The sequence below is a fragment of the Triticum urartu genome, chromosome 3, assembly GCF_003073215.2.
Source record: "Triticum urartu cultivar G1812 chromosome 3, Tu2.1, whole genome shotgun sequence".
Classification (NCBI taxonomy): domain Eukaryota; kingdom Viridiplantae; phylum Streptophyta; class Magnoliopsida; order Poales; family Poaceae; genus Triticum; species Triticum urartu.
In genome coordinates this window covers 643,912,471-643,929,567 of record NC_053024.1, presented here as the reverse complement: position 1 = coordinate 643,929,567, position 17,097 = coordinate 643,912,471, and the positions used below count along the sequence as shown (strand labels likewise).

Genomic DNA, 17,097 nt, shown 5'->3' with positions numbered 1-17,097 from the left:
TGCCATTTTCGGCCAAACAAATGCGCCAGTTTCTTTTCAGTAGAGATGATTGATGATTCGACCAAAAGGTAAAAAAAAAATGGTACCGTTGGAACTTGGAAATTGACACGGATTTCTTCATGTGAGAGGGCAAGTATTCTTCTACGAACAAAATGTGGGTCCTCGGCCCCGGACTATAAGCAAGATCTACCACATACTGTAATAAGTTACAGGTTTACACGCGCGCAGGTAGACTAGACCCCCTCCTACTCGCCTGCCTAGGATGCCACTATCTACCATACCTTCCGTCACCTGTCAAACTCCGTGGGATGATCGATGACGATACCAGGCGTGAAGAAAGCCAGCGATGCTTTGCAGCCTGTCACCGATGATGGATTGATGGATGGATCAAAGACTTCAGGAGGTCGTCGCCTGGGACTGGGAGGCGAGGAACGCCGAGTACTTGGCCCGCTCCACCTTGTAGCGTTTCAGCTCTTTGATCGCCGCCAGCAGCACATGCAAGCACACTGGCGCAAAGAATGGCTGCAAATTAAAAATAAAGTCAATTTACAGGGCAGCTTGTGTGGACTTCCAAGTCTTCAACGACGCTCCATTCATGGTTAAATCTATACTAATCCTGTATTATTAGACAACACTTCAAAGGTGGAACTGTTGAAGGAACATGGGAGTTACCCGTGTACAGCTTTCGCTCAACATCACGACTCACATAAGAGGAGGTGGCTACGGCTGCTGACTACAATGCTATAGCCTTGCTTTAAAATCCAAGGTTGAAGAATGTAGCAATAACACTAGTTTATTTTTACTTTTTTGTTTAGGACAAACAATTCGAAAGTACCAACCTGCCAAACGTAAACTTAAGTGAGGTCTATAGTTCAGTGAATACTAACCATGTAAATGGCGAAGTAGTGCTCCACGGAAGCATAACTGATTGACATAATGGACGGATGGAAAAATGCGTCCTCAGCCAAAGCCCTTGCTCTCGTTGCAGACACTGCACAACAGCATAGTGTTAATAAAACCTTTACAGTCTCCACGTAACATGTGCAATAAAATGTGTGCCAAACTTGCCTGCAGAAGAGTCACCTATTCCAAGAGTGGCGTTCCTTTGAGCTAAGCTTGCGGCTTCAAGTGAAAGCTCTACCTGGAAAACATTACTTGACAGACGTCAGAAAAAACCTGACCTCACTATGAACTTATGAAGTGATTTTATACTATAACTACGTGAAGAACTAGAAATAATAACAATGGACTCCATGAATGTTCAGGGTCTTTATACTATAACTACGTGAAGAACTAGAGATAATAACAATGGACTCCATGAATGTTCAGGGTCATGAGGCATGTGGAGTTTTGTCTGAATATTCTGCTGCTTACCCAGAGTCAAAAACAGTAGCAGAAAAATAAATAAAGAAGTACTGCTACAGATGGCCGTGAACTATCCATTCAGCAAGAGTGGTAGAGGAACAAACCTGCCTCCCAATTTCATCCATAACAATCATTCTTGGGAGCGATTGGACCTGTCAACAGAAACAACATTCGTCGGCATCTGTGTGAAGAACAACAATTTATATTATCTCATTCAGAAATTCTGATGTAATACCAAGCTGGAAAGAGATTCCAAGGTGGCGACACATGACAAAAGGTTGGAACATGCATGATGTCTGTATAGTAAATCCAATTCCCTGTGAGAGTTATGAAACAAGAAACCAGTAATAATTGTTAAGAGTCTTCGAAGATAACTCCTGTAAAGAACCTTAGAGATCAACAGGTTCAACAGTTAACCAAAAACTAAGTGTCTGAACTTAGAACGGCTGTGACCTTGAACCGTGTAGTTATAAAGTATAAAAAATAGACAGACTTTCCCGCACCAATTACAAAGTAATCATATAATTCCAGATATGATATTTAGACAAGCACTGAACTTGATGAATGTGTTCCCTGATATTATGCATACTACAATGCCGATGATTTGGAAATCTGAAAACTGTTTTAACAAGAATTTGATAATAATGATGCCAAATATGTTCTCAAGTCCGATGTGACTACAGATAAACGAAATATGCAATCCGGATTTTGTGAAATCGTGCTGTCATAACAAAATGATTTTGTGTCATGGTATCCTATTAAAAAAGCAGGGTGATATGCTCACCATTGCGCAAACCCCTTTTCACTAACTAGGAATTTAGTTGCCACATCCATGCCTTGTGCATGATAGTTTGGTTTTAGACCAAATAACTGTCTTAGCTGCCCAATGAAGATTTCCAGAGTCTCCATAAGTTCCTGTTGCACATCAATGCTTCAGCGTACAATGAACTTGCAAACATATAAGAAGGCAAAGACAATAGATGATGAATTCTACACACCTGTGATGACATTTGTCTCCGAGTCCCATGCGCCTTCTTTGAACCAAGTGAACAGCCTGGTGGGTTCCAAATAACAACACCTCCCCACATCTACATAATAGGATAACACTGTCAAGAAAAATGGTAAGCTGGACAGCACAAGAAAGGTGCATAGTACTTACTGGGGAAATAAATGCATTAGTTTTCGAAAGCTCCCCATCTGGAAGCTGCAAATACAAAGGGCATTCCCTTGCAGATGGAATATACCTGTTCATTATAGAACAAGCAGTTCAGATGACTAATGACCATCCACAAAGTTCATAAAATATATATTACACTTAGTATTCAGAAACTTTTAAGATATTATCCTATGTCTGCGTATGCTTGGAAAACCAGAATACTGGATTAAAATACGACATATTCTGTAAAGGGTGCTGTTTAGTGAAACAGAAAAAAAATAACTATCCAGCAATGGGGACAGAGCATCATCAAAAGACAATGGGATCACATATATCTACCAGCAGTTTGGCAGATGAAAAGTGAGTATGATCACAAAATGAAGCAAATTCAGAGTAGCAAGCCAGCATTGTCCTACTTGTATTTTTCTGTAATATGTTTAAGAACATTGATCATATCATGACATGCGTTGCAAAGTAAAGAGCAGAAAAAGTTCAAGGATGCGGATGTGATCTAAATAAACATACACCACAAACTGAAGAACTTTTGATCGTCCTGTAGCTGAAATCGATGTATCCAAGTGCCACTCATTTGAGTTTACCTATCAATTTGATTGCACCGCTAAATTAGTACAGCTGACACTTAAAAAAGCAGGCATTAACAAGCAGTTATGCAAATAAAGAAGCAATGGGCAAGACTAGATTTCATATGCAGACTAAGTCAGAAACATACAAAGAAAGGAATGTCTCCCATACTAAGGACATTGCCCCCCAATTTATCGTCAGAATAAGAATAGGACGACTTCGGAGTGTGGTAGAGAACCTGGAAAGAACAGGGGAAGTTGTATAGTACTTATTAATATTGACACCTTTAGAAGAGATAGAGGAGGCAAGCTTGGCCCAAACAAGGCAAAAAAGCACCTGACTCTCTATATTGATATCAGCAACTGGTCGCAGGGCCTCGACCACAGGAGTAAGGATTCTCTCGCCAATATTTTTGAACTCCCTGCATGTGGGAGGCTTAAGTGTAAAGTAAAGTTTCTAACAGCAGCAGCAATAATAGCATGTACTAGTTTGAACAAAAACCACGACAAGAATTATGGAACGAAGGGAGTACTAGCTAACTACAACCAAATAAACTGCAATTGATTCTAAACGAGGGAGCTAACAGATGTCTATAGTCAGTGCTGACATATGTTCCCATAATTCCTCAGTAATATTACTGTCATTGTACTTTATTTAAACAAATGTATCACATCACAGGACAAAGTTATATTTGAACCCATAGCAGACATGCAGCAATAACTTGAATTACATAATGTAATGTTTCTGTTCTTACCAATCATAGACCCAATCATTTGGATCAGCATTCAACAAGCTGAATGAAAGAACAACATTCCCATCTGAACCAACTGGCATGAACTCGCCTTTCCCAATGCCTGTCTCACCCTCTTCAATACCGCCATTCATGAAATACTTGATGAACACCTTGCTAATAAGTGACACAGCCTCGGCCTCATCGACCTTCCCAACAACCCAAGCATGACGGTGCTTTCCAATCACAACCCTCGTCCCCTTTCCATCATCATCCTCAGCAATGACAATAGTGTAAACCTTCATCCCATCCCCATCACCACCACCCAATGCAGAGTGCAGCAATTCATCGAACACCTCATCATCATGGAACGAGTCTGCAGCGCTCACCAAGCCGCATCGCCAAGGCGAAGCGGCAGCCGCGCTGCTGGTGCAGCCACCGTCCGACTGGACGGTGACTGACACGGAGATGTTCCCGGCAGTAGAAGACGCGGGGAGGAGGTGGTGCTGGGTCGAGATTGCCCGCTCGAGCTGATCGGCAAGGGAGGCGACGGGGGAGCCAGGGCCGGACCGGAGGAAGACCGCGTGGAGACCGCAGGGGAAGGAGGGAGGGTGCGACTGGAGGCGGCGGGACAGGTCGGCGATTGCATCGGAGGGCAGCGGCGACCGGTGGATCTCGGTGGATTTGAGCAGCAAGGGCAGTCCTACGGAGAGAGAAAGCGAGATGCGCGCGGGTTACACGAAGAAGAGAAGAGAAAAAAAAAGGCCTAGAACTATGGAGATTTGGGGAGGTGGGGGGTAGTACCGACGAGGAAGGAGAGGAGGACCGAGGCGGTGAGGACGAGACGCTTCGTGCCGGGCTTCCTCGTGCGCGGCGGTGGCTCGTCCCCGCTGGTGGCGGTGGGCGAGGGAGGGGACGAGAGGAGAGAGGATTCCTCGGCGCCGGAAGACGAAGGTAGCGGTGGGGTCTCGTCGCCGGCGATCTCCGCCATTTTTCGAGTGGCCGGAATTGGGGAAGGGATCAGCTGGCTTTGCCGGTACAGTAGTTAGCCTGCTGAACTGAAATATGGGCCCGCGGTGCGGCCGGCTATACATTTTTTTTCCCAAAGAGTGTGATGGGCCGAGGAGGGAGAAACGGAGCTGCCCAAAAGCGCGAGAAGAACTTCCAAAGGCCTCGCCCTCGCCGAGAAGCCCAACCGTGAGGCCTGCCCAAGCAGAAGAAGAACTTCCAAAGGCATTCCTAACCCTCGGAAGGCGTTCCCAGTAGCAAATGCTCCTTGTGTGAACAGTGAAATAAAAAAAAATCAAAAAAATCTGAATTTTTTTTGTGGCATACTTTCACAAATGTTTGTTATGCATGCAAAATTTCATCGGAAAATCACATTGATGGAAGGCATGGTAAAAAAACAAAATTGATGCTATGAAAATGTTACTTACAAAAGCATTTTCGAGCTTCGATTTTGTTTTTTTGGCACGACTTCCACCAATGTAATTTCGCGATGAAATTTTGCATGCACGACAAACATTTGCGAAAGTATGCCAAATTTTTTTCAATTTTTTTTGCATTTTTTTTATTTTACTGTTCACACCAGGAGCATTTGCTTCTGGGTGTAGAATGGCACTTTCGGTTTTAAATGGCATCTCACATGAATCTATGGGGAGTTGAAAATAGAAAAGACGACAAATACGTGGAAACTGATGCGGACGTTGCGCATGCAGGAGTCTTTGCCATGGATCGACGCTCAACTATGAAAAACATGGGGGTTATCCCGTAATCATGTATACATGCAAAACTTTTGTGATGCTCTTATGTTTTGTCATTTGCAGGACCTCTATTTCGGGGATGATATTTTTACTTGCAGGAATAGTAACTACATAGCTGATGGTTATATTCGGGAATGTCTTGAAAGATCCAGCAATTACTGGCATTTTCATTGATCATAGCAGAAAGCAGCGGGAAAACAACAATGATGGTGAAGATCCTAGGATCATAGTTTTAGGGTTTACCACGCATGGCCAAGAACCCTAGATCAAGAGGATTTGTCTCTCAAGGGGGGTCCGATGGAGTTGATAGAGTTATTGCCACACCTACCTGGTGTGTTCGTTTCCTTGGGTATACGGTAGTAGATGGATTTCTTGAGCATTCAGATCACATGCCAGTTATCCTACATGTTGATGGGATGGCAAAGGTTTTTTTTTAGAAAAAGGGGAAGACCCTTGACCTCTGCATTTGGACGATGCATACAACTATTTTATTAATTATTGAAACAAAATCTTACAAAGTCATACAACAGTAAAACTAAAGCTACCGTCTACGCAGCATCTGTCGCAACTCCTATCCAGTTGATGAAGGGGCGCTAATAGTCTGGGCCTAATACCAAACAGACATCGCGGCCAAACCTAACATCTAAGACCACCAGTCCGGCGTGTTCCTCAACCAGCACGCCTGCCGGGTATGAGGCCGCCGCGGCCACCTACCACCAATCCATCTTCAGAGTTGTACTGTTGCATGTACCTTGCCTGGTTTAGCTGCCGCCGACGCCATCACGACACCAGACATCGTCATCCTCCTGCGCGAGTCCATCTCCGCGCATCGGGCGCCGAGTCTCCACTGCGCCACACCGCCGAGATCCGCCGTCATCAATGGGCAAGATGAAACACCGCTCCTCCTCTTGTCCCCTCCAACCAGCACTAGCTTCAAAACGATACCCTGATACGTCTCCAATGTATCTATAATTTTTTATTGTTCCATGCTATATTATATTCTGTTTTGGACATTATTGGGATTTATTATACACTTTTATATTATTTTTGGGACTAACCTATTAACCAGAGGCCCAGCCCAGAATTGCTGTTTTTTGCCTATTTTAGGGTTTCGCAGAAAAAGAATATCAAACGGAGTCCAAACGGAATGAAACCTTCGGGAACATGATTTTCGGAACAAATATGATCCAGAGGACTTGGACCCTACGTCAAGCAATCAACGAGGAAGGCACGAGGTAGGGGGGCGCCTACCCCCCCAGGCGCGCCCTCCACCCTCGTGGGCCCCCTGTTGCTCCACCGACGTAGTCCTTCCTCCTATATATACTATGTACCCCCAAACTACCAGATACGGAGCCAAACCCTAATTCCACCGCCGTAACTTTCTGTATCCAGGAGATCCCATCTTGGGGCCTTTTCCGGAGCTCCGCCGGAGGGGGCATCGATCACGGAGGGCTTCTACATCAACACCATAGCCCTTCCGATGAAGTGTGAGTAGTTTACTTCGGACCTACGGGTCCATAGTTATTAGCTAGATGGCTTCTTCTCTCTTTTTGGATCTTAATACAAAGTTCTCCCCCTCTCTTATGGAGATCTATTCGATGTAGTCTTCTTTTGCGGTGTGTTTGTTGAGACCGATGAATTATGGGTTGATGATCAAGTTTATCTATGAACATTATTTGAATCTTCTCTGAATTCTTTTATGTATGATTGGTTATCTTTGCAAGTCTCTTCGAATTATCAATTTGGTTTGGCCTACTAGATTGATCTTTCTTGCAATGGGAGAAGCGCTTAGCTTTGGGTTCAATCTTGCGGTGTCCTTTCTCAGTGACAGTAGGTGATGAAGATATGTACCTAGGTAGGGTCATAGGCCTGACCTAGACACCCTCCCTTAGGACGTCATCCTCAAACCAGAAGCATTCGAAGAGGAGTCATCATCCACTCGACCATGAGGACTTCCACTCGGAAGACTTGAAGTCACTCGACCGTGGAGATTGTCACTCGACCACCAGAAGGTCTAAGGTCACTCCGAACTGCAACGGTCGAGCATCACCTCATAGCTTTAATGGTCATTATGTCTCTTTATTTACTAGCGTTACCAGTAACGTCTCCCCTTTAATGTACCTTAAACCCTTTGTAACGTGGGCTGGCTAGGGTCCTGGCGCACTCTATATAAGCCACCCTCCTCCACAGGCACAAGGGTTCGCTTCTTTTGTAAACTCTCACACACACATAATCCAGTCGACCGCCTCAGGGCACCGAGACGTAGGGTTGTTACTTCCTCTGAGAAGGGCCTGAACTCGTAAAACTCGTGTGTAGAACTACTTCATAGCTAGGATCTTGCCTCCTCATACTTACCCCCCATTCTACTGTCAGTCTTAGATCCACGACAGTTGGCGCCCACCGTGGGGCAGGTGTCTTAGCAGTTTATTGGAGAAGTTGCGATTCTTCCGATTCCCATCATCATGGTTTCTGGCGGAGGATTGGCTGAAGGCCGCGAGATCCGTCTCGGCGCGCTCGTCTTCATCGCCGACGACTCCGCTTGGCTCCACGAGGCTCCACTCGACGTCGAGGCGCTCCCCGTCCGCGGGGCGACGCACTTCCGCGCATGCGTTCGCGGCGTCCTTCTTCGGCAACCGTCGACTCCGTATTAGTCAACTCCTACGACAACCTCCCTTTCTGTTGTTCACCGGCGCTAGTGATCCGGTCGGTTGCGGCTTCAGCGGTGGGTGAGGCACGCGGTGGCCCGCCAATCGTCCACCCCATAAATCGCGGCGATCGAGCCCGATGAAACTCTCTACGGCCTGTTCGATCTGTCGACTGGCTCCGTCGAGACTGCGTCTGAATGCGACAGCAGCGACCCCGCGGCGGAAGTCTTGATGGTCAATGGACCACGCACTCCTCCTGGCTTCACCCATGAAGGCGGTGGCAATGGCGGCGGCGATCCATAGCGTGTTCACGAGGAGTACCGCCCCGAACCCCTCTCTTCGCAGCGGAGGGAAGATCTTCGCCGCCGTAATATGGATGCACTTCACACTCCTATCGTTGGAGAAACCCCTGAGGCCCAGGCCTTGAAGGAGGCGCGCCTGGCCAACTTGGCTGAGCGCACTCGACTGGAGAACCTCCAGCGCGCACTCGACGAGCGTGCTCAGCAGCGGATCCCCGAGTCCAGTCAACAACAACTTTTTCCGCCTCCGACTCAGGTATACCAAACTCCGATCCAGAATCTCACAGCTGCAGCTCGAATAGCAGAGTCAATTCAACCTTCCCAGTCAGAAGCTGGCCAAGGTTTGATGCAGATCTGGGCTTTACTCCGGGCAGCGGGGGAGCAGAATACAACAGTATCTCAGTCGCGGAATAGGATTCATAGCAGGTCTGTGGTGGCAAATACTGTCCAATCTGCCCATAGCCCAAGATCGCCTCCGCGGTGTGAGGGACGTGGGTACCAGCAAGATCAGTACAAGAACCGCGAGCAGTATGATCATCGACTCGACCACGACGACCGTCGTTGAGTGCCCACGCCTCCTCCAAGGAGCGGGTCATACGTGCCTCGGCGGCAAGATGATAGGCGCCCCCACAGCGGCGAACGAAGAATTCCAGTCGACCCTAGAGAGCCAGGCTTTGATGCAAGGTCTATCCTCGTTCAAGGTCTGGTCGATAGAAACAAAGCTCATAGACAAGGCCACGATAGAGATCATCCGACTGGAAGCAGGGTACACGTTTCAGGACCCGAGTGTTTCAGCAGAGCCATCAGAGCAGCAGTGATTCCTCCCAACTTCAGGTTGGCGACTGGAGTCAGCAAGTTCACCGACGAGTCCAAGCCAGACACTTGGCTTGAGGATTACCGAGTGGCTGTGCAGATTGGTGGTGGCAATGATGATGTGGCCATGAAACACCTCCCCTTGATGTTGGAGGGCTCTGCCAGAGCGTGGTTGAATCAGTTGGCTCCTGGCAGCATATATAGTTGGGAGGAACTTGCTCGAGTATTTGTTAGAACCTTTGAAGGCACTTGCAAAAGGCCGGCAGGGTTGACAAAATTGCAGTGTTGTGTTCAGAAACCGAATGAAACCTTGAGGGATTATATTCAGAGATGGATCACGTTACACCATACAATGGAGAACGTGTCAGATCACCAAGTATCGGGAGTTGAATCTGAAATTTGGTCGGACAGGAGATATGACTCTGACTCGGATGATGGAGATTGCCACCAAATATGCCAATGGTGAAGAGGAAGACCGACTCCGGAGTGGCAAACATAAAACAGTCACCCAAGAAACCGAAGGAGGGAATTCCAGTCGGAAACAGAAACGAAAGGCCGAACCAGCTGCTCCTGGTGAAGCTTTAGTTGTTGCTCAAGGGGAATTCAAGGGAAAACCCAAAGGGCCCTGGACTCCCAAAAAGGTTAAAGATCAAGATGGGAATGATGTGTTGGATTTACCCTGCCATATTCATACCAAAAAAGATGAAGAGGGGAATCTCATTTACCCTAAACACACCACTCGACAGTGCCATCTCCTGATCCAGCAGTTCCGAGAGAAACAACCCAAAGAGAAGGAAAAGGAGTCGGACAGAGGAGAGGATAGATAAGAAGATGGTGATGGTTTTCCCAATGTCAATTCCACGCTGATGATTTTTGCTGATGTTGAAAGCAAAAGTCGATTGAAGGTTATTAACAGGGAGGTGAACATGGTTGCTCCGGCAACACCCAGTTATTTGAAGTGGTCCCGGACTGCCATCACGTTCGACCAATCGGACCACCTAGCGCATATAGCCACCCCTGGGAGGCAACCGTTAGTGGTCGACCCAGTAGTCGAAGGCACTCGACTGACTAAAGTGCTGATGGATGGTGGCAGTGGTCTGAATATCCTTTATGCTGAAACCTTGAAGGGAATGAGCATTCTGATGTCCAAGCTTAGTGAAAGCAACATGAGTTTCCACGGTGTTATACATGGCAAGAAGGCTCAGTCACTCGGCCAGATCGCACTTGATGTGGTTTTCGGTGATTCCAAGAATTACCGCAAGGAAAAGTTGATGTTTGAGGTAGTAGATTTCAAGAGTGCTTACCATGCCATTCTGGAGAGACCCGCTTATGCACGTTTTATGGCTCGACCATGTTACGTGTATCTCAAATTGAAGATGCCTGGCCCCAAAGGAGTAATCACTATCACTGGCAATCGGAGGAAGGCAGAAGAGTGCTTCCAGAAGGGCTCAAAAATTGCCGATGCACAGATGGCAGTAGTACAACCGCAGGAGTATCAGAAAAATGCAGATCCGAGTGATTTTCTGCGAGCCAAGAAGCCTGCCACAGAATCCGCATTTCGGTCTTCAGGGGAAACGAAGTCGATTCATGTTCACCCGACCGACCCCAATGCTGCTCCGACCCATATCTCGTCAACACTCGACAGCAAATAGGAAGAAGCACTCATCTAGTTCCTTTGTGAGAACTGGGACATCTTTGCATGGAAACCTTCTGACATGCCGGGTATACCCAGGGGACTGGCTGAGCATCGTTTGCGAGTCGACCCAAAAGTAAAACCAGTCAAGGAACATCTCCGACGGTCCGCCGTCCAGAAGAGAAAATCAATTGGAGAGGAAATGGCTCAGCTCCTGCCAGCTGAGTTCATCCGAGAGATTTACCACTCCGAGTGGCTCGCCAATGTTGTCATGGTCCCTAAGAAGGATGATTCACTTCTCATGTGCATTGACTTCAAGCATATCAATCGGGCCTGCCCGAATGATCATTTTCCTCTTCCCCGCGTCGACCAAATTGTTGACTCAACTGCGGGGTGTGAGCGTTTGTCCTTCTTGGACGCCTATTCCGGGTACCATCAGATCCGGCTATATGGACCCGATGAGATAAAAATGACTTTCATCACTCCATTCGGATGTTTCTGTTATGTCACTATGCCATTCGGCCTGAAGAACGCCGGAGCCACATTCATGAGGATGATCCAGAAGTGTCTACTCACTCAAATTAGTCGGAATGGGGAAGCATACATGGACGACATTGTAGTCAAGTCACGTAAAGGTTTCGACCTGCTGGCTGACCTTGCCAAAACCTTTGCCAACCTCAGAAGGTATGATATCAAGCTTAATCCATCAAAGTGCACATTCAGAGTTCCTGGCGGAAAGTTACTCGGTTTCCTCGTTTCCGAACGAGGGATCGACGCTAACCCAGAGAAAGTTGGTGCCATTCTTCGGATGAAGCGCCCTGTGCGTGTGCACGATGTTCAAAAGCTTACTGGTTGTTTGGCCGCCCTGAGTCGATTCATTTCTCGTCTCAGTGAAAAGGCACTGCCTCTTTACCGACTGATGAAGAAGTATGATAAGTTCAAGTGGACTCCCGAAGCTGATGCAGCGTTTGTAGAGCTCAAAGCCCTGCTTTCCACCCAGCCGGTGCTTTCTGCACCAATCAACAAAGAGCCTTTACTGCTTTACATTGCAGCCACTGGACAAGTTGTCAGTACAGTACTCACGGTCGAGCGGGAAGAAGAAGGAAAAACTTATAAAGTTCAGCGCCCAGTATATTACGTTTTTGAAGTTCTGACTCCATCGAAGCAAAGATATCCCCATTATCAGAAGCTTGTTTATGGAATTTACATGACCACAAAGAAGGTTGCACACTATTTCTCTGATCATTCCGTTACAGTCGTCAGCGACGCTTCATTATCGGAGATTTTGAACAACAGAGATGCAATAAAAAACACCTTTGTATTTTGTTTATCAAAGACAAGAGTTTTACAGTCTCCTAAAAGATTGTCGATTGTTTATGTCTGTTTCTGAAATCCCCCAGTGGGTGGCTCAGCTGCGAATCCGTTTCGCCTAAGTCAAAAAAATCCTACCGAGTGATGAGCAAACCTCTCACTCGGGGGCTTAGCTACGAACCCGTTTCGCCTAAGTTGAAAAAATCCTACCGAGTGATGAGCAAGCCTCTCACTCGGAGGCTTAGCTGCAGTCCAGTACTCACCTAAGTTGAAAAAATCCTACCGAGTGATGAGAAAGCCTCTCACTCGGAGGCTTAGCTGCAGTCCAGTACTCGCCTAAGTTGAAAAAATCCTACCGAGTGATGAGCAGGCCTCTCACTTGGAGGCTTAGCTGCAGTCCAGTACTCGCCTAAGTTTTAAAAATCCTACCGAGTGATGAGCAAACCTCACACTCGGGGGCTTAGCTGCAGTCTAGTACTCGCCTAAGTTTCAAAAATCCTACCGACTGATGAGCAAACCTCACACTCGGGGGCTTAGCTGCAGTCTAGTGCTCGCCTAAGTTTCAAAAATCCTACCGAGTGATGAGCAAACCTCACACTCGGGGGCTTAGCTGCAGTCTAGTGCTCGCCTAAGTTTCAAAAATCCTACCGAGTGATGAGCAAGCCTCTCACTCGGAGGTTTAGCTATAGTCTAGTGCTCGCCTAAGTTGAAAAAATCCTACCGAGTGATGAGCAGGCCTCTCACTCGGAGGCTTAGCTGCAGTCCAGTACTCGCCTAAGTTTCAAAAATCCTACCGAGTGATGAGAAAACCTCACACTCGGGGGCTTAGCTGCAGTCTAGTACTCGCCTAAGTTTCAAAAAATCCCACCGGGTGATGAGCAAACCTCACACTCGGGGGTTTAGCTGCAACCCCGTGCTCGCCTAAGTTTCAAAAATCCTACCGAGTGATGGGAAAACCTCACACTCGGGGGCTTAGTTGCAGCCCCGTGTTCGCCTAAGTTTCAAAAATCCTACCGAGTGATGAGCAAACCTCACACTCGAGGACTTAGCTGCAGCCTAGTACTCGCCTAAGTCGAAAAACCACCCTTGTCCGCAAGGATGATGAGGTGCAGGTCGACTGCAATCCTCTCACGGAGCCGCGCTACAAGTACAATGTCCGCTCCATCCCTATCTGCAAGGACGACGAGGTGCAGGTCGACCGCAGCCCTCTCCTCGGAGCTGCGCCACAAATACAAAGTGCACTCCATCCTTATCCGCAAGGACGGCAAGGTGCAGGTCGACTGGGATATCTCCTTCAGAGTTGCATCTCGAAGGATATTCCGAGTGAAGAACAAGTTCTACTCGAAGACGAAAGCAGGCATATGTAGAAGATAAACCAAGATCAGATAAAATCTCAAGAGTTTCAAAATGAAGATAAAAGTACTCGGGCATCAGGCCCGAAGGAGTTTAACGGTTACAGAACCCACTCGGCATTCCGAGGCAAATTTAAGGCAAGTTTAAATCTCAAGTTTGTTCATTCGGCAGGAGGAGGGCTTGCAAGCTCGATGAATTCTTCCAAGTCAATTCCATCAGCGATCCGAGTGGAAGCAGCGATGAAAGTCTCCATGAAGGACTGGAAGTCATGCCTTTTGGTGTTGGCGACCTTGATCGCCACCAGCTTATCTTCGCGGGCTTCCTTGCAGTGGACTCTTACGTATCAACTCCCCCAAGCTTAAACCTTTGCTTGTCCTCAAGCAATTCAGTTAACAAACTGAGAGTGATAAAGAAAAACTTTTACAAACTCTGTTTGCTCTTATTGTTGTAAATATGTAAAGCTAGCATTCAAGTTTTCAGCAAAGATTATAACTAACCACATTCGCAATAACGCATAGGTCTCAAGTTACTCATATCAATAGCATAATCAACTAGCGAGCCATAATAATAAAACTCGGATGACAACACTTTCTCAAAACAATCATAATATGATATAACAAGGTGGTATCTCGCTAGCCCTTTCTGAGACCGCAAAACATAAATGCAGAGCACCTTTAAAGACCAAGGATCGACTAGACATTGTAATTCATGGTAAAAGAGATCCAGTCAAGTCATACTCAATGTAAACTAACAGTAATGAATGCAAATGACAGCGGTGCTCTCCAACTGGTGATTTTTTGATAAGAGGATGATGACTCAGCATAAAAGTAAATAGATAGGCCGTTCATAGAGGGAAGCAGAGATTTGTAGAGGTGCCAGAGCTCGGTTTTTAAACAGAGGTGGATACTATTTTGAGCGGTATACTTTCATTGTCAACATACCAACCAAGAGATGGCGATATCTTCCATGCTACACACATTATAGGCGGTTCCCAAACAGAATGGTAAAGTTTATACTCCCCCTTCCACCAACAAGCATCAATCCATGGCTTGCTCGAAACAACGAGTGCCTCCAACTAACAAGAGTCCCAGGGGGAGTTTTGTTTGCAATTATTTTGATTTAGTTTGCATAAAGCATGGGACTGGGCATCCCGGTGACCAGCCATTTATCTCGTGAGTGAGGAGCGGAGTCCACTCCTCTTGAGAATAACCCGCCTAACATGGAAGATACAGACAGCCCTAGTTGATACATGAGCTATTCGAGTATACAAAAGAGGATATTTATTTGAAGGTTTAGAGTTTGGCACATACAAATTTACTTGGAATGGCAGGTATATACCGTATATAGGTAGGTATAGTGGACTCATGTGGAATAACTTTGGAGTTTAAGGGGTTTGGATGCACAAGCAGAATTCCCGCTTAGTACAGGTGAAGGCTAGCAAAAGACTGGGAAGCGACCAGCTAGAGAGCGACAACAGTCATGAACATGCATTAAAATTAATCAACACCGAATGCAAGCATGAGTAGGATATAATCCACCATGAACATAAATATCGTGAAGGCTATGTTGATTTTGTTTCAACTACATGCGTGAACATGTGCCAAGTCAAGTCACTTAAATCATTCAGAAGAGGATACCACCCTATCATACCACATCATAACCATTTTAATAGCATGTCGGCACGCAAGGTAAACCATTATCTCTACTCCTAATGTCTCAGTTGGTAGGTCGCGTTCCAGGTTTTATTTTCGTCCCACCTCACCCGGTCTTTTTTGGTATTTCATTGGTACCTGCTCCCACCTCCCAGTTCAAAAAAACCCAACCAAAACCACGTTCACGTAGTTCTCTCGCAAGCGACAGAATCTAACGAAAATAAACCTCCGAAGAAAAACCAGTGAAAAAAGACCCTCCACGACCCGCACGCAGGCAGGAACGAGCGAGGCCTCCAGGTCCAGGGTGCCCACCTCTCTTTCTCTCTCGCCTCCCACCCTCACCCTCCCGATCTGGTCGCCGCCCACCCTCACCCTCCCGATCTCGTGAGTTGCAGGGGAAATCGGTCTCCAGAATCGCCACCACCGATGCCGCTCGGTTCCCCTCCGTAACCTGCCACTTGCGACGGACCAAGGTCGCCGATGTGGGCTCGACGCAGCCGCCCGGAGCTACTTCGCCCTCGACGTCGAGGAGGGCGTGGGCTGATCGAGCTCCCGGCCGCCCTGCTCCTCTACAAACTATCTCTATCCTCAGTCGTAGGCTCCTCGTGCTTTATCCCCTGCGCCGCCACCCAATGGTCTCCGCCAGCGCCGCGTGCCCCCAAGAAAATGGCGGCCTTGGATGAAAACGTGCGACTCGATCAACCTTGAGAAGATCCCCATCAACGCGGACTCCCCTATGTAAGTCCCCAATTCCCCTCCCTTCTCCCTTCCCTTGATCCAAATCTCGTACCCACAAATCTAGATCATGGCCATAGGGAAACCAACAACGAGAAGAAGCGGCTCGCCGAGATATGCCATGTCGACTTCTCCTTTTGTCATCAATGGAGGCACCACGAAGGCCAAGAAGAAGGCCCCAATAGCCCTAGCCATGGCAGGGCCTCATGTAGAGCCTGAAGTAGGTGCAGCATCATAGTCCGTCCTTGCACATACAAGAAAAAGACATTTATTTCTGATTATGGTCCACGTGAATAATGATGTTACTACGGGCCTATTTGTTTCTTCTGATTATGGTCCTTTCAGTATTGATTCTTGCTTGTATATTAAGAATTAAGTTCCCCTGGTTAGAAGTAACCATTAGTTCTTTCTACTTTCTGAAGAACTAGCATTCTTTTCTCTTTATTTTTTCGTCCATATTAAATTGTTTGGCACAAACATACATCTGAAATAAATGCAAGTCTATATCAAGTGCTGAGATTAAGATGGATGGGAGGTCACGGATGCTGGGTCGGAATTTGAATGCTAATGCCTCCACTACTTTGTTGTGCTGTTTATCTTACACGGTTATGAGTCCGGTGTGTGGATCGGTCATTGGTGAAAGCGGCCGCCTAATTTCAGAGTTCTTCCTTTGTTCTCCCAGGACCAAACCAACGATCAATGTGTGCTGAGAATGACAACAATATGCACCACATTTGCAGTCTTAACTACATGGTAAGCTTTACTAAACTGAAACTTGTCCAAACGTTTGCAACCAATGTTGGAAAAATTTATCAGGTTGCAGTTTTGCGGCCGTGTCGAATCGCTTTTATACTTAATACTTTTGATGGGTCGTACAAGCTGGTTGAACTGCCACTGTTTGCTACAACCTACAAATATACAGATCTTCAATATATGACTCACTATATATGAACTTCTCCGTGCATAAATTGTGTTTTTAGACGATTCACTGTAGAAATTGGTGTGCTATAACAGTGAGACTGTTCTATATATTGCTATCCAGATTTGACACTTAGTTTCC

The 17,097-nt window shown here is 46.7% G+C and overlaps 1 protein-coding gene and 1 long non-coding RNA gene across 2 annotated transcripts; one reads left to right on the top strand and one right to left on the bottom strand.

The window, feature by feature from the left end:
• Positions 1–91: 91 nt before the first annotated feature.
• On the bottom strand, positions 92–4,890 carry LOC125545631 (GPI transamidase component PIG-S). Its single transcript, XM_048709643.1, has 13 exons — positions 4,638–4,890; positions 3,858–4,536; positions 3,440–3,524; positions 3,252–3,341; positions 3,047–3,120; positions 2,525–2,609; positions 2,364–2,453; positions 2,150–2,280; positions 1,601–1,682; positions 1,470–1,517; positions 1,069–1,141; positions 888–991; positions 92–522 (listed from the first exon to the last, which is right to left on the bottom strand). Exons 1-13 carry the CDS (start codon positions 4,822–4,824, stop codon positions 397–399), a joined length of 1,854 nt encoding a protein of 617 aa, XP_048565600.1. The 5' UTR covers positions 4,825–4,890; the 3' UTR covers positions 92–396.
• A 10,679-nt stretch (positions 4,891–15,569) lies between these two features.
• Positions 15,570–17,079, top strand: LOC125548958. Its single transcript, XR_007301206.1, has 3 exons — positions 15,570–16,040; positions 16,118–16,257; positions 16,720–17,079. It is a non-coding gene; the product is annotated as an uncharacterized LOC125548958 (long non-coding RNA).
• The last annotated feature ends 18 nt before the right edge of the window (positions 17,080–17,097 follow it).

Bases quoted from the DNA above. Each gene is read 5' to 3' on its own strand.
- LOC125545631 (XM_048709643.1), bottom strand. From the start codon at position 4,824: ATGGCGGAGATCGCCGGCGACGAGACCCCACCGCTACCTTCGTCTTCC. The intron at 4,537-4,637 runs GTACTACCCCCC...CTCTCTCCGTAG, and splicing joins CCTCCTCTCCTTCCTCGTCG to GACTGCCCTTGCTGCTCAAA. The intron at 3,121-3,251 runs GTATGTTTCTGA...TCAAATTGATAG, and splicing joins TGGGAGACATTCCTTTCTTT to GTAAACTCAAATGAGTGGCA.